The 14709-nt window shown below is 35.9% G+C and overlaps 1 protein-coding gene across 1 annotated transcript in view; it reads left to right on the plus strand.

The window, feature by feature from the left end:
* Positions 1 to 1886: 1886 nt before the first annotated feature.
* Positions 1887 to 14709, plus strand: part of LOC107754446 (protein naked cuticle homolog 2-like) — a 36459-nt gene continuing 23636 nt past the window's right edge. Inside the window, exons 1-3 of the mRNA XM_016570885.1 lie at positions 1887 to 2029; positions 2669 to 2695; positions 2804 to 2889. Coding sequence (XP_016426371.1) covers positions 2005 to 2029; positions 2669 to 2695; positions 2804 to 2889 — 138 coding nt within the window. The 5' untranslated portion in view covers positions 1887 to 2004. The remainder of the gene's footprint in view (positions 2030 to 2668; positions 2696 to 2803; positions 2890 to 14709) is intronic.

The following is a 14709-nucleotide window of genomic DNA, read 5'->3' on the forward strand; positions in this document are numbered from 1 at the left end:
GTGAAGATCCCATCAGGAAAGAGAAAGACGCGACCCTGGAGGAGCTGGCTTTGGATTTAACAGCTGTGAAACTCGTCAGAGACGTTAAACCACAAGCTGGCGTGGGTGGATCGTTTGTGAAGTCCCAGAGAAGAATATGAACATGTTGAGGAGAGAGTAATAACAGAGGTTCAGATGAGCTGTCATCAGCGGCGCCTGAGGAGTCCTGATCTTTTCCATTGTACTGCTGCAAATCTGAATTTGCATATTTGTTCTGAATTTTCTCATATTAATGCATCAAGTGCAACATAATCATTGCAGTCTGCATTAGTCACGTCAGTCTTCCACTTCAAGTACACCAGATGCTTTCCTGAGCTTGTGCTGGTGTTTAAAGAACTCCAAAAGGGACAGTTTAGGCTACTTGTACAGACTACGTGCTAAGTTGTTTCTTTCTGGTCCAAGTCAAAATCTCTATTCTGTACTCTAGATGTTGCTCTTCATCCCCTCTTCAATGTAAGAAAAGTAAAATGCACAAATGTTGCATTTTGTTTTATGATTTATTTAGAAAGTTGAGATACTTGGTTCATACCGAACACTTCTGACCCCACATTGACCCAAAGAATTGTTTAGACATGCAAGTAATTTGAATCTAAATGCTGCAGCTTTTAGAGAAAATATGAGAGAAATGCTGCAAGCTGCATCTTTTCTCTTCACTAACATCACTTTTCTTCATCATTTTGCTCGGTGTGTTTGAATCCAGTCAGTCAGTTCTCCTCAAGTTCACAAGCAAATAGCAGACAAATAGTTCACAGCAGACAACAAAAAGGTTTGAAATGTTCAAACACCAGACAACAGATATAGTGACTGCCTTCATGATCAACACTATATCTGTTGTCTGGTGTTTTTCAAGACATTACAGGCATTTTTTTTTTTAATACACTGGTCAACTTTTAGATTTTGGGCTATTTTTCTTATTTTACTTTCATAACATGTCTTCTTTCAAACTAGTGGAAAGAAAACATCCAAATTCATGTTTTTTTTGTTTTTTTTGTTTTGCACATTCAATTTCATTTATTTATTCATTCATTTGATTTATTTTTTGTTATTTTTATTAATTTATTTGCTCGTTCATTATTTATTTTTGCAATTTCACTTTATTCTATTATTTTCTATTCATTCTATTTTTTATTTTGTTTATTTATTCATTTATTCACTCATTTCATTCTACTTTTTGGTTTTATTTATTTAATCATTTGTTTATTCATTCAATCATTTTGTTTTATTTAATTTATTTTATTACACTTCATCTATTTGCATCTGTAGATTTTATGTGATACTATTTACTGATAATTTTTTTTTTCTCCAAACAAACAAAAAACACTTCCACCAAACTTTGCAGTTGTATTGCAATTCATACATCATTCACTTGATACATATTTTATTTTATAGTATTTTCAGATTTATGGAGTTATAAAAAAAAAAAAGATTTTTAAAATCCCCTTCATAAAATCCTTTGATTCTAAAATATCAACAAAATGAACCTGGCTTTATCCAATGTTCAGATTTCAGTTCAGGAAATGTTGAAAATTAGTGCATATTTAATTTAATATCACCTCATTTGCATACTTAAACATAACATTTCAGAAAACTTGTCTTAATGTACTGCGATGAATCAACTGATGAAGTATGCTGATATCTGGAAGTAGTGTGTTGCCTGCGTTAGTTCTCTAACACATGTCCTGTAGGGGGCAGCAGTGGCGCTGCAGGGGGCCGGACTGAACTGAACTGAACTGAAGGTGCCCCTTTCTCCTGCACTTCACTTCGCTTCATATCTTCATCTGCAGCGGACCATCATCTCTTGAGCTCCGCCGACAGACACTTTTCTTCGCTCTTCTGTATTAAAGTCGCTCGTGTGTTTCCTGAATCTGAGGGATTTGTCTTTTTTATTCCTCTGAATATATATGGATATAATGTTCAACTTGGACCGAGAGATGCACAAGTTCTCTTAACCACAGCAGTGATACAATGGGGAAACTTCACTCAAAACATGGTGAGTTACACATCTACCAGTCACATAATCGCTAAATATGTGTGTACGCGTATGTTTATTGCTGATTATTGAGTTAAAGGAACTTTTCTGTCTTATAGCATGATTTTAATCTAGTCTGTTCTACTATTTAAATATAGCTTTTAACTTTTTGTGTTGTTTTTTTAATTACTTTTTCTTAACTTTTTTTTTTTTTAAGTGTTGAAAGGTAGAATTTTCCATTTGTTATTAGGCTGGAATATTATTATTTGTTAGCCTTTTAATATTATTATTAATTTTCTATTGGTTTATAAATAGAATCGAATGCATCCCTGACAGTCAGACCAGCAGAATAAAAGTTCTGAGATTAGAAATGTCATTAGATTATGATTCTTACATCATGAAAGTAGCTTCGTTTTTCTCTAAATACTGAAAAATGTCATTTGCGATATTAAAAAATTCCTCCTGAGGTCTTATGGAGTTAATGATCAGATCTTTAGGACAACATCGATTAAACATAGTCATAATAATTGGAAAACCATCCATTTATATATCATTTGGACACATATTTTGCCAATCCTATCTATGCATGCTCTTGAAATGCACATGCATAACTATGTTATGAATAATACTCAGATTTTTGTCTTTGTCATTGGGATGCAGCTTGCAAACGTCGGGAAAATCCTGAGGGTGACTTTTGCATTTGACACAATTTTGAGTCTATTTTTGTTATACATTAACTATTTATGGCTTGGACGTTGCAGAACATTTCCTAATGCTTTTCAAATCCACTTTCAGGGGATAGTTTTGTTGCGAACGGCATTATTTCTAGAAGAGGAGTTGAAGGCGGCGAAAGATATGACACCAATCTGAAAGATTATAAGGTAAGAAATGGCTGTTTTTTGTGCATTTGCATCTGAATCTGTCTGGTTATCCATCATAAGGTGAGTTAAGGCTGCTCTGTGCCTGCTCAAAATTCAGCATAAAAGCCAGACTAAAAGATGCCTGCTCTGACAGCCTCCAGTATCAAAGTATACAGTTGTAATTGCTGTGTAAATGCATTTATGCCTCCTCTGAGCAGCATTATAAACAGTGTGTAAAGATGCCTAAATGCCACTTCAGAAGCGCTTCTGTGCTGCCTTTGCAGTGTAAATTTAGCAATACATCCGCATCTGTCTTCTAAAGCAGCATCCTAACTGAAATCCAACGCAATATCTGACCGTTCTACATACAAAAAACACTTCCCTTGGAAAAACCCAACTAATTTCAATCCATTTTTCCAAAGGCTTTAGCATATGCATAAGAAAATATAATGAACCAATATCGATTTTTAAATTCCAAGAATCAATCTATGCTGTTTTCAGTTGATGCATGAACAAAACTTCATGAAACATTATTTGTAATGCCTCACATTCAACAAATCACAATAATCCTTGTGCTTTGTTACTTTTGATATGAAACAAAGTCCCAGCTTTCAAATTCTGTCTATTTTATCATGAAATTCAAACAATAAATTTGGTTTCGGTGCTCTTTAATTTGGCATGACAGATTGCTGTAGCCTCACGTGAACTGATCATCTCTTGCTCTTTACTACTAGTTACGGCACAAAATAAACATGAATGAACATCAGAAGGTGTTAAAAGAAACAGAAAAACTGAAATGAATCATGGACTCAATTAAACAGTGTTTTAACTGCAGAAAGACATCAATAAAACAGCTTATAAACAATGTCATGTCAGAAAAGCCATTCAGTGACCATAAACGCAATAGTTAGCTAGAAAAATGAACTCTAGAAAGAAGCATTTTGCTAAATATATGCACTATATTACATATTGATTATATTTTAACTTAACATGTTCTTCAATATCTAATGCATGTTTGAATAAATCCATCATGAACACAGGTATAACATCCACTGTTTAAATGTTTATATTTCAACAATAAACTGGAGTAGAAAAATAATTATATCATTAAAAAGTTAGTATAATAAATTATAATTTATTTATATGAAATAAAAAATATATAAAGATATTATAAATTATAATATTTTTATTATAAAATAAAAATTTCCTTGCGTGCAATTCTTTATTTCGTTTTTTTAATGTTTGGTTACAAATATAATAAATATATATTTGTTATATGTTATAAATTATGATACATTTAATTTTATTACATTTTTGAATGTTTGTTTACAAATCACTTTAATTTAGTAATGCACCAACTGACAGGGTTTATTGTGTAGTTAGTTGAGAGAGATATTTTGTCCTTGACATGCACTGTACTTGATCGCCTATATATCCAAATGAGATCGAAATTTAATGGAATCACAAGCTCGTGAATCAAACTCAAATTGACTCATGAAATGTGTCTCAAGTTTGCTTGCTGCTAAGACATAGGATACAAATACACAGCACAAAATAACGGAAAATAGAAAAATTGTTTTAGAACTATTTTTATCTGTTTTGTATGGTTGCAGTACATTATGGGATTGCTTTTTCCTTAAAGGATGCATGCAATGCTGCCTTAAAATTTGGCCCAAAAATGGTGTCTTTGAGACTAGATTTGCTATGCTTTTATAAAAGTAACCCATGAAATGCGTCTCAGAATGAACTATTCGGCTGTAAGGGTTTTTTCCCTGTATCTTGGTGGAATCGCTCAAGAGCCCAGACGGGAGCTGTACCACAGAAGGAACAACTTGCGGTGAGCCCCGCTGCCAAAGACCACATTCCCACTACCGAGAAATCATCATTACAGCGGCTGAAACAAACAGACGGGAGTGTGCTTTCACAGGGCTGTGCAGCGACACGTCCAGCTCCTCGCGAGGTGGAGAGCTGCTGTTGTTTTTGTCGTGTTTGGCAGCGAGACAGCGCCGCGGTGGGACTGATGGGTTTTGACGGGCCGTTCCCTGCGGGACTGTGACATCATTGGTCTTCTCTAAAGCATGGCCTCGACCCCTTCTTGCGTGTTCCCAGGGGCGGGGTTTATCTGGGTTTGTGATGTCATGAACCCGGGAAGTAGCTCGTTGTAGTCCTTACCAGCCGTTTTTGTAGGCATTAAACTGCCAGAATTTTAAAAGACTATAGATTTAAAAGAGAATTTTAAAATATCTCCGTTTGCATTGAACTTTCAGCTTCGTAACTTTGCAGATACTGTTTATGCTCAAACAGCAACATTACACACTAACTAACGTTAAAAAAAGTGAAATCGCAATCAACCACCCCTTTAAAATTAGCATTTTTATCAGCTTAACATAACATCTATTTAGCTGCAAAAATGACAACAAAAAGTAATGCACCTTCTGAAGTCATATGATAGTTTTGTATGAAGAAATCTATTTTATTTTAGAGCTTTTTGTCAGAATTTGTGCCTGTTCCTCACATAAAGATATTATATAACTTCAGAAGACTAAAATAAAATGCTCGGTGCATATGAATCGTCTACTTTATGCTCCTTTTTGTCCTTTTTAGAGTCACTATTGTGTGGAAAATGACAGTTTATTAAAAAAAAAAAAATTTTTCATGTTGCATATGGGCTTGGAACGACATGACATATTTTAATTTTTCTTGAACTCTTCGTGAAAGTCTTGCACTTCAGATTAAAGCACGTTGAGTGAAAGGAGCGAAACAGCAGGAGCTGCAAATGTGGGGTAATTATAGACTTGGACACAGAAGTGACTGTTGGCTGATCAAAGACGTTCCCTGAAAAAACACAGCCTTTGTTTTTGTTTCTGAAGGAGACAGCGATAGGGAAACACGTCCAGCTCCTCGCGAGGTGGAGAGCTGCTGTTGTTTTTGTCGTGTTTGGCAGCGAGACAGCGCCGCGGTGGGACTGATGGGTTTTGACGGGCCGTTCCCTGCGGGACTGTGACATCATTGGTGGGCGTTGAAGGTGCAGAAGCAGAGGCTTTTGTGATTGACAGCTGTATTAACTAACAGCTGAGAGTCGCGGTTAGTGACATGCATAACATCTGCGTGACGCGTTCGGATTATACAGTGACTTATAGGAGTGTCAGATGTCCAGATTGTCTTTTATATATCTAGGCCGGTCATTTTTTGCTCTTTCTCCTCCACTTGAGCAGCTAGCAAGAGTTTTGTCTCATTCTCCGACCACACAATGCTGCTATTTTCTGGCATTTTTCATAACCTGACAGTTTGACAGCCCTAACCTCAGTGATTAACAACAGCAAAGAAGTACATGCCTCATGGCATACATGTGTCAGTAATTGTGTTCACACCATACATTTGAATATTGCAGTGATTTTAATGCACTTTTTACTGCACTTGTTCAGACAGAGATTTATTAGTGCCTCTCATTTAAACTTCAGTGATAAAAACGCTTTTTTGAATCATTTCTGTTGAAGGGTTCAGAATGTCCCGTTCAAAGAATCAATTCAAAAGTCAATCAAAAAAAAATCTCTGATTTGATTCATTAAAATTAAAGACATTCAAGTCTATCAAGTTTGTTCAAATCATTTGTGTGGATGGGTTCAACCTGTCAAGGAATCATATCAAAAGTCTTTGACTTTATTCATTGAATTGGACCGAAATTCACAGGAATCAACCAAATTGACTCATTTTAACAAGTTATTTTGATTCATTTCTGTGGATGGGTTCAAACGGTCCATTTCAAAGAATCAATTCAAAATAAGATCACAGAAATCTAAGAATTGATTCATTGAAATGGACAGAAATGGACAGAGTGATTTTAATGCACTTTTTACTGCACTTGTTCAGAAAGAGATTTATTAGTGCTTCTCATTTAAACTTCAGTGATAAAAACGCTTTTTTGAATCATTTCTGTTGAAGGGTTCAGAATGTCCCATTCAAAGAATCAATTCAAAAGTCAATCAAAAAAAAATCTCTGATTTGATTCATTAAAATTAAAGACATTCAAGTCTATCAAGTTTGTTCAAATCATTTGTGTGGATGGGTTCAACCTGTCAAGGAATCATATCAAAAGTCTTTGACTTTATTCATTGAATTGGACCGAAATTCACAGGAATCAACCAAATTGACTCATTTTAACAAGTTATTTTGATTCATTTCTGTGGATGGGTTCAAACGGTCCATTTCAAAGAATCAATTCAAAATAAGATCACAGAAATCTAAGAATTGATTCATTGAAATGGACAGAAATGGACAGAAATTAAGCAAACAGACTCTAAGTAGTTTGTTTGATTCATTTGTGTCTGTAGGTTCAAGCTGTCAAGAATCAATTCAAAACTCAATCTCCGAAGTCTCTGAATCAATTAATTGAAGTAGACTGAATTCACAAGAATAAATCAAACCAACTTTAACATGAAGTTTGTTTGATTAATTTCTGTGGATAGAATCAATTTAAAATCTCAAAAAATCTCTGAACTGATTCATTAAAATGGTCAGAAATACGCAGGAATGAATCAAACCAACTCGAATCATTTGTGTGGATGGGTTCAAACGGTCTATTTTAAAGAATCAATTCAAAATTCTATCTCAAAAATCTCAGAATTGATTCATTGAAATGAACAGAAATTCACAAGAATGAATCATACAGACTCTAACAAGTTTGTTTAAATTATTTCTGTGGATGGACTCAAACTGTCCGTTTTAAAGATTCAATTACTATGGACAGAAATTCACAGGAATGGAACAAACTGACTCTAAGCTAGTTTGAATCATTTCTCTAGATGGGTTCAAAATATCCATTTCAAAGAATCAATTCAAAATTCCCTCTCAAAATTTCCCCGAATTGATTCTTTGAAACAAACAGAAGTTGGCAGGAATCTAACAAGTTTGTTTAACCATTTCAATGAATCAGTTCAATGATCAATCTCTAAAGTCTTCATTGAAGCTGATGTGTCTCATACGTCATAGTAAAAGACTCTAACTGATGATTAACCTGCTCTATTAGAAGCCTTATAAAAGTATGGTAAAGTTATTTGGGAAAATCTGACAGCGGCCTTGAGGGGAAAGCACCGGCGGCGGCGCGGGACACGTCATGTGTCATTAATGGGCAGGTCCAGGGTTTGACTTCTTGAAAGTTTTGGCTCTGATTTGTGTTTTGTCAGTCGTCAAGTACCTGAAAGACTCTTTGAAACTGTGAGCAAGAGAGCGAGAGACTTTTGATTCGTGATAAGACGCGTTTAGGTTGTTTATTTAGGGTGGATGAAGTGAAAGAGGCACTTTCAGACTAGAGCTTTTGATGCGAGTCCATTTCAGGTCAGCGTTTGGTTGATGTGAAACTCTGGTTTGGACCAAACAATCAAACCACGAGTCACTTGATTGAACTAGTCTTGTCGCAGTTTAGATCACAACAAGCATTTTCTTGTGATGCCATGTCGCTTTTGGATTTTCATTGCCAATGAATCTGCAGTTTCTCATATTGTGTGTATTTATGTCTAAGCAAACAAAACAAATGCGTGTGTGTGTGCATCTGAATTAGGCTTGTGAATCATGCTGCTGTCTAATCTGCTCTTTGTGATTTTTGAAAACATAATAGTAATCACAGGTTTGTTGTGCCATGTTTATTCTGCTGTAAACAGAATCCTTGTTAACAATGTGTTGATGAGTTGCAGGGATGAATAGTTTTTGTTGTTGGAGCCGAGCGTGCGCAATCATAATTGAATGTTCATTGCATACATTTATTCAAAGAACTTTGTTAAAAAGCAATGATGGAAGAGTTGGAATGAGATGGAATTATTTGCTGCTGAAACCGCTTAATTTGCACTAAACCCAGAACATTCCTTGAAGTTAATGGAAAAGAGGGAATGTGTCCAATAATTGTGTCTGGCCGCCTTTTAAAGTCAGCTTTAGGATTTGGGAGGCAGGTAAAATCCTGATGGCCTCAGATTAGAAAAGGGCCAGATCCGGCGTTGGTCGGCCCCCTCCCCCCTCAGCCCATTGTCAGGGAAGAGGAGGGAATGGGATTCTTTAGCTGCCTGACCGCGACTTCAAAGCGCGGAGCTGGGAGTTATTAAAGCTCTCTGATAGCACTGGAGCCACGGGTTCGTGCGCCACGGACAGAGACAGACGGGTGAGTATCCCGAGGGTTTTCCTGGTGTGGAGCTCCTGAGTATTAACTCTGAAAGCCAATAATGAGCTTATTAGCTGCTCTCAGATGTTTCCTTGTAGGAAGATCATGTTGTTCCAAACCTGAATGACTTAGTTATGCATCTTTATCAGGGTTATAATCGTTAACTAAAACTAAAACCGTATATATATATATATACTTTCATGTTGCATATGGGCTTGGAACGACATGACATATTTTCATTTTTCTTGAACTCTTCGTGAAAGTCTTGCACTTCAGATTAAAGCACGTTGAGTGAAAGGAGCGAAACAGCAGGAGCTGCAAATGTGGGGTAATTATAGACTTGGACACAGAAGTGACTGTTGGCTGATCAAAGACGTTCCCTGAAAAAACACAGCCTTTGTTTTTGTTTCTGAAGGAGACAGCGATAGGGAAAGAATGAGTTGGCTGGTTTTGGGAGAAGCGAGTTTGATGGATCATTGCAGGTGTTTGGCTCTTACCTGTATAAACACCTGGCACGGTGCTAGAGAGATCTTCAGAGGTGAGATCAAAATGACCAGTCGAAATGAGCAGCCAAAATAGCAGCGGCGGCTCAGAATGTTGTTGGAAAGCCGGACAAGAGGCTTCTCTGTGAAAAACCAGCACGGAAAGCACTGAGGTGGAGACTCTCCTGCCCTCCAAAGAGCTTCAACACTGGAAACATCAACAGTCTGCTGCACACTGCCCGCTTCTTCAGCCCAATAATGACACATGCGCACGGTTCAACCTTTCTACGCCCCTTTCGTCTTAAACGTTCCCAGGCGTGAAGCCGCTGATGCCAGTGAAGTAGGAACAATCTGATAGAAATGGAGCGGGGAAACATTACAGAGTCAGAATGAGTGTGAAATTGGCTACAACGCAGGAAGTTGAACTGGAATTTGAATTAGAATTAATTGAAGTAAATTCCACTTCCTGCCTAAGAAATTCGACAGAAGAGTTTCAGTTGTTTAAAATCAGCAAGGCAAATTTTAAAGGAGACATATTATGCCCCTTTTTACAATATGTAATATAAGTCTCAGGTGTCCCCAGAATGTGTCTGTGAAGTTACAGCTCAAAATACTCCGCAGATCATTTATTATATAATTTAGAAAATGCCTATTTTGAGTGGAAGCAGAAACACGCTTCAAGTATTCTGGTAAAAGATGGTCCATAAAAAAAGATATTGCAATTTTGTATAGTGAAGATAATTATTAATGCAATAATTTATAATTAATGTATAATAACAAATAATTCATAATTAAAGATGAAATTTTATTTAAATGCAATTATGAACAGTAAATCATAAATTATAAATGAAATTTATAAATTAGGAAATTTCATTATATGTATTGTAGATATAATTATATAAATGTAAATAATTAATGTTAACAATTATATATAAAATATATAATTATATACAATAATGAAGTCATTTATAATGAATTTATAATAATTAGTAATTCATAATTAAAGATAAATTTTTAAATGAAATTATGTACTGTAAATCATAGTTTAAATTATAAATGAAATATATAAATGATGACATTTGTAAATAATCAATGTTAACAATTATATATAAAAGATATAATTATATATAATAATGAAATAATTTAATGAATGTATAATAATTAAAAATTTAGATGAAATTGTATATAAATGAAAATATGTACACAATGGCTTCAAAATTCAAGTTTTGAGAGTAATTTATATTGAACAAAAGTTAGTCTCTTTACGTGATTTTAAACATTATATTATTGTGCAGTAAATAGTCATATAAATTATAAATAGAATATATAAGTTATGAAATTTCATTATATATAACAATTATAAGTATTTGACTGGTGCAATTTTTATAATGAAGATATGAAACTGTATAAATAATGAAATTATAATTTATAATTGAAAATGAAATGTTATATCAATGAAATCTCTTCAAGATCTTAAAGTTGTTTGCTTTGTCCTTTTTTAACAATGGCCAAGCTAAACTCCTAAAATATAATGATTATTTCCCAAAACATGGGGAGGGTGACATGATCCCTCAGATATAACAGGCCCTGATGGATGATGTCAGTCTTGATCGTCCCAGTGGCAAAACCTGTAAATATGATGATGTTTCTTCAAAGTGGACTGGTTCTGTAATCTCATGTTTACTTTGAGAAATCCGATTTCTCACCTCAACAGCGCTGTGTATTTTCTTGTTTTAGTTGGGCTGGTTCGCTCTCTGTCATCTCCTCCTCACATGTTCGCTTTGAGTCAGCGGTATTTGCTTTGGCAGCGTGTGGTGGATATCTGGCCTGTTTTAGAGCGTCACATACAATGACATCTTTCTCCCTCTGCTTTTCTCTTCCACTTCTGGAGAAACTCCATTGTCTTGATGGAGCTGAACTGCACTATTGGCTCGACGTCGCGCCTTCGTTTAATAGCCGACATTCTCCTGGTAGAAACTGCTGTGGTGGTTTCGAGTAAACTAAGACGGTATTCAGGGTTTTGAGGTGACTTGGGTTTGTCTTTTGACGTTGGCGAGCCGTGAGCCTTCATCTCTGAATGAGAAGCATGTGGCGGCCGTCCAGAACAGCGGGCTCTTTCAGCGCAGCCCCTGCAGACATCTGTTTCTGGTTTGTACAGCAGAAATCCTCGAGCTCGCCGTGGGGTGACCGGGGGCTGATAAGGGCCTGTTTTTCTGAAGGCTTTGAGGTGGTGGGGCGCGATGAAGGGTGTTGTTTTGGGGGAACAGCGAGTGTTCAGTAGATGTGGCACTGACAGGCTGGTTTTGTTCTCTTTTTCTTTATTCCAGATTGGTGATCTTTAACAAATGCATAGCAATATCCTAGCAGCACACTGGCGAGTTTATCACGAGCCCAAAGCGTTAACTTACAGACTGCATTCAGAATGATTGGTTTAGTCTTATGTGTGCTGTCTGTTTTTTTTTATGGAAGCTTGTTTATCTCATGTATTGCATGTTTTATCTCACAATTCTGACTTTTTTGCCTCGCAATTCTAAGTTTAGATTTCACAATTTTGGGAAAAAATGTCAGAATTGTGAGATGATTACTCAGTATTGCGAGATATAGTCAGATTTGCAAGATATAAACTCACAATTGCGAGATATAAACTTGTAAATTCTGAGAAAAATAATTTATATACCAAGTCAGAATTATGAGATGTAAAATCAGAAATGCAAGATAAACTCAGAATTGAGAGATATAAAGTCAGAATTATGAGATATAAACTCAGAATTGCCAGATATAAACTCAGAATTGCCAGATAAACTCAGAATTGCAAGATATAAAGTCAGAATTATGATATATAAAGTCAGAGTTGCGAGATAAACTCAGAATAGTGAGATTAACTCAGAACTGCGAGATATAAAGTCAGAATTGTGAGACAAAAAAGAGAGGAAAAGAAAAAGAGAAAAAGTCACAATTGTAAGTTATAAATTCAGATTTTTACATTTGCAAGATGTAAAACCGGCAGTCCTGAGTAGTTGAAATCGTGACAGCTCAGACTTTATATCTCACAATTCTTTTGTTTTTCCCAGAATTTATGAGTTTATATCTCACAATTCTGCCTTGATAAATAAAGGCCTTTCAGTTAGATTGAGCCATAAATCACATTAGAAAACAGATTATTTGGGTGAATATAAACATAGCTATTAAAGCAGTGTGATCAACGGTGATGATGCCATTATAATAATATTTATTTGCACAATATTTGCGTACTGTATTGTGTGATCGATCATCTTTCTTACATCTGTTTGCAAAAGTGAATTGTAGTTGCTAAAATGTTGCTAAATTAGATCCACAACTGCCGCAGAATTTCAGTGCATGAGCTTGATGACTTTAATGTGTTTTCAGCACATTTTTTAAGCGCACAATGGCTTCAAAATTCAAGTTTAAGGTATGAATGAAAGTAATTTATATTGAACAAAATGTTATCGTCTCTTTACGTGATTTTAAACATGATTTTACCGTGCATATCTTTACAAATATGCTGGTAGCATTTATATTGTTAGAAAAACACAATTCACTATGCAAAATAGACCGTAGAAAGTAGACCAATTGGGACTCAGCATGCAAATATTATGATTGCATCATCAGTTCTTCACATTCTATAAAAGCATGTTGTTTATTTAATAAAAAGAGAACATTATAGACAATCTTACTTAAAAATGTGCAGTCTGCCATTGATACTCATGTTATTTATTTGTGTTTGAGCATCAGAACTGCTACGCTGAATATGAGCGAGATCTTTTCTTTCGCTCCCCTCCTCCCCACTTCCTCCTTTCACTTTTCATCGCCCGTGTTTCATGGAAAAAGACATTTGAACACTGCAGGCGGATTGCATGTTTATTTATTTGAGGATATTTATGCTGGGAAAGGCGCTTTGAAGGTGTTTGCTTACATTCCTCCGGTTCCTTGTCTAAGCACTCCTTCCGAGCGGGTTGAGGGTTCACGGCTTCACGGCTTCAAAGACACTGAGGTGCCATCAGGAGATGACTGTTTGATCTCCTCCAGACGCCACCAATGTTGCATGCTGGTAGTATATTGTTAGAAAAACACAATTCACTATGCAAAATAGACCGTAGAAAGAAGACCAATTGTGACTCTCAATGCAAATATTATGATTGCATCATCATTGTTCTTCACATTCTATAAAAGCATGTTGTTTATTTAATAAAAAGAGAACATTATAGACAATCTTACTTAAAAATGTGCAGTCTGCCATTGATACTCATGTTATTTATTTGTGTTTGAGCATCAGAACTGCTACGCTGAATATGAGCGAGATCTTTTCTTTCGCTCCCCTCCTCCCCACTTCCTCCTTTCACTTTTCATCGCCCGTGTTTCATGGAAAAAGACATTTGAACACTGCAGGCGGATTGCATGTTTATTTATTTGAGGATATTTATGCTGGGAAAGGCGCTTTGAAGGTGTTTGCTTACGTTCCTCCGGTTCCTTGTCTAAGCACTCCTTCCGAGCGGGTTGAGGGTTCACGGCTTCACGGCTTCAAAGACACTGAGGTGCCATCAGGAGATGACTGTTTGATCTCCTCCAGACGCCACCAATGTTGCCTTTTCCTCATTCCAGGCTTCTGACGTGCAATTATTCATAATTATGCAATTTAGCGTTTTCACACTGTGTTTAAAGTCAGCAAAGTCAGAATTGACAGAATTGTACTTTTACATTCTTGGTCTTATTGTGAACTATTGATCGGTGCACATTTTACTAATCTTTCATCAAAATGACTTTTCTATTTGACAGAGTTCACGAATGCTATGTTTTTGAAAATGTTTTATTTGGAAATCAGGGTTGTGTTTGGCATTTTATGTTGACTTTAAAGGAATAGCTCACACAAAAATGAACATTTGCCCTAAATGCACTCAATCCAAGATTAGGATGAGTTTGCTTCTTCATCAGATTTGGAGAAATGTAGCATTGCATCAGTGTCTCAGCAATGGATGCTCTGCAGTGAATGGGTGCCGTCAGAATGAGAGTCCAAACAGCTGATAAAAACATCACAATAATCCACAAGTAATCCACACCACTCCAGTCCATCAGTTAACATCTGGAGAAGACAAAAGCTGAAACAAATCCAGCATTAAGACATTTCTAACTAAAATATGAGTCCATAATCCATAATAACAATTCCTCCAGTGAAAAAGTCCATCTCCTGTTGTC

This window comes from Sinocyclocheilus rhinocerous, unplaced genomic scaffold (genome assembly GCF_001515625.1).
Source record: "Sinocyclocheilus rhinocerous isolate Xijiao unplaced genomic scaffold, SAMN03320098_v1.1 scaffold1614, whole genome shotgun sequence".
Taxonomy (NCBI): domain Eukaryota; kingdom Metazoa; phylum Chordata; class Actinopteri; order Cypriniformes; family Cyprinidae; genus Sinocyclocheilus; species Sinocyclocheilus rhinocerous.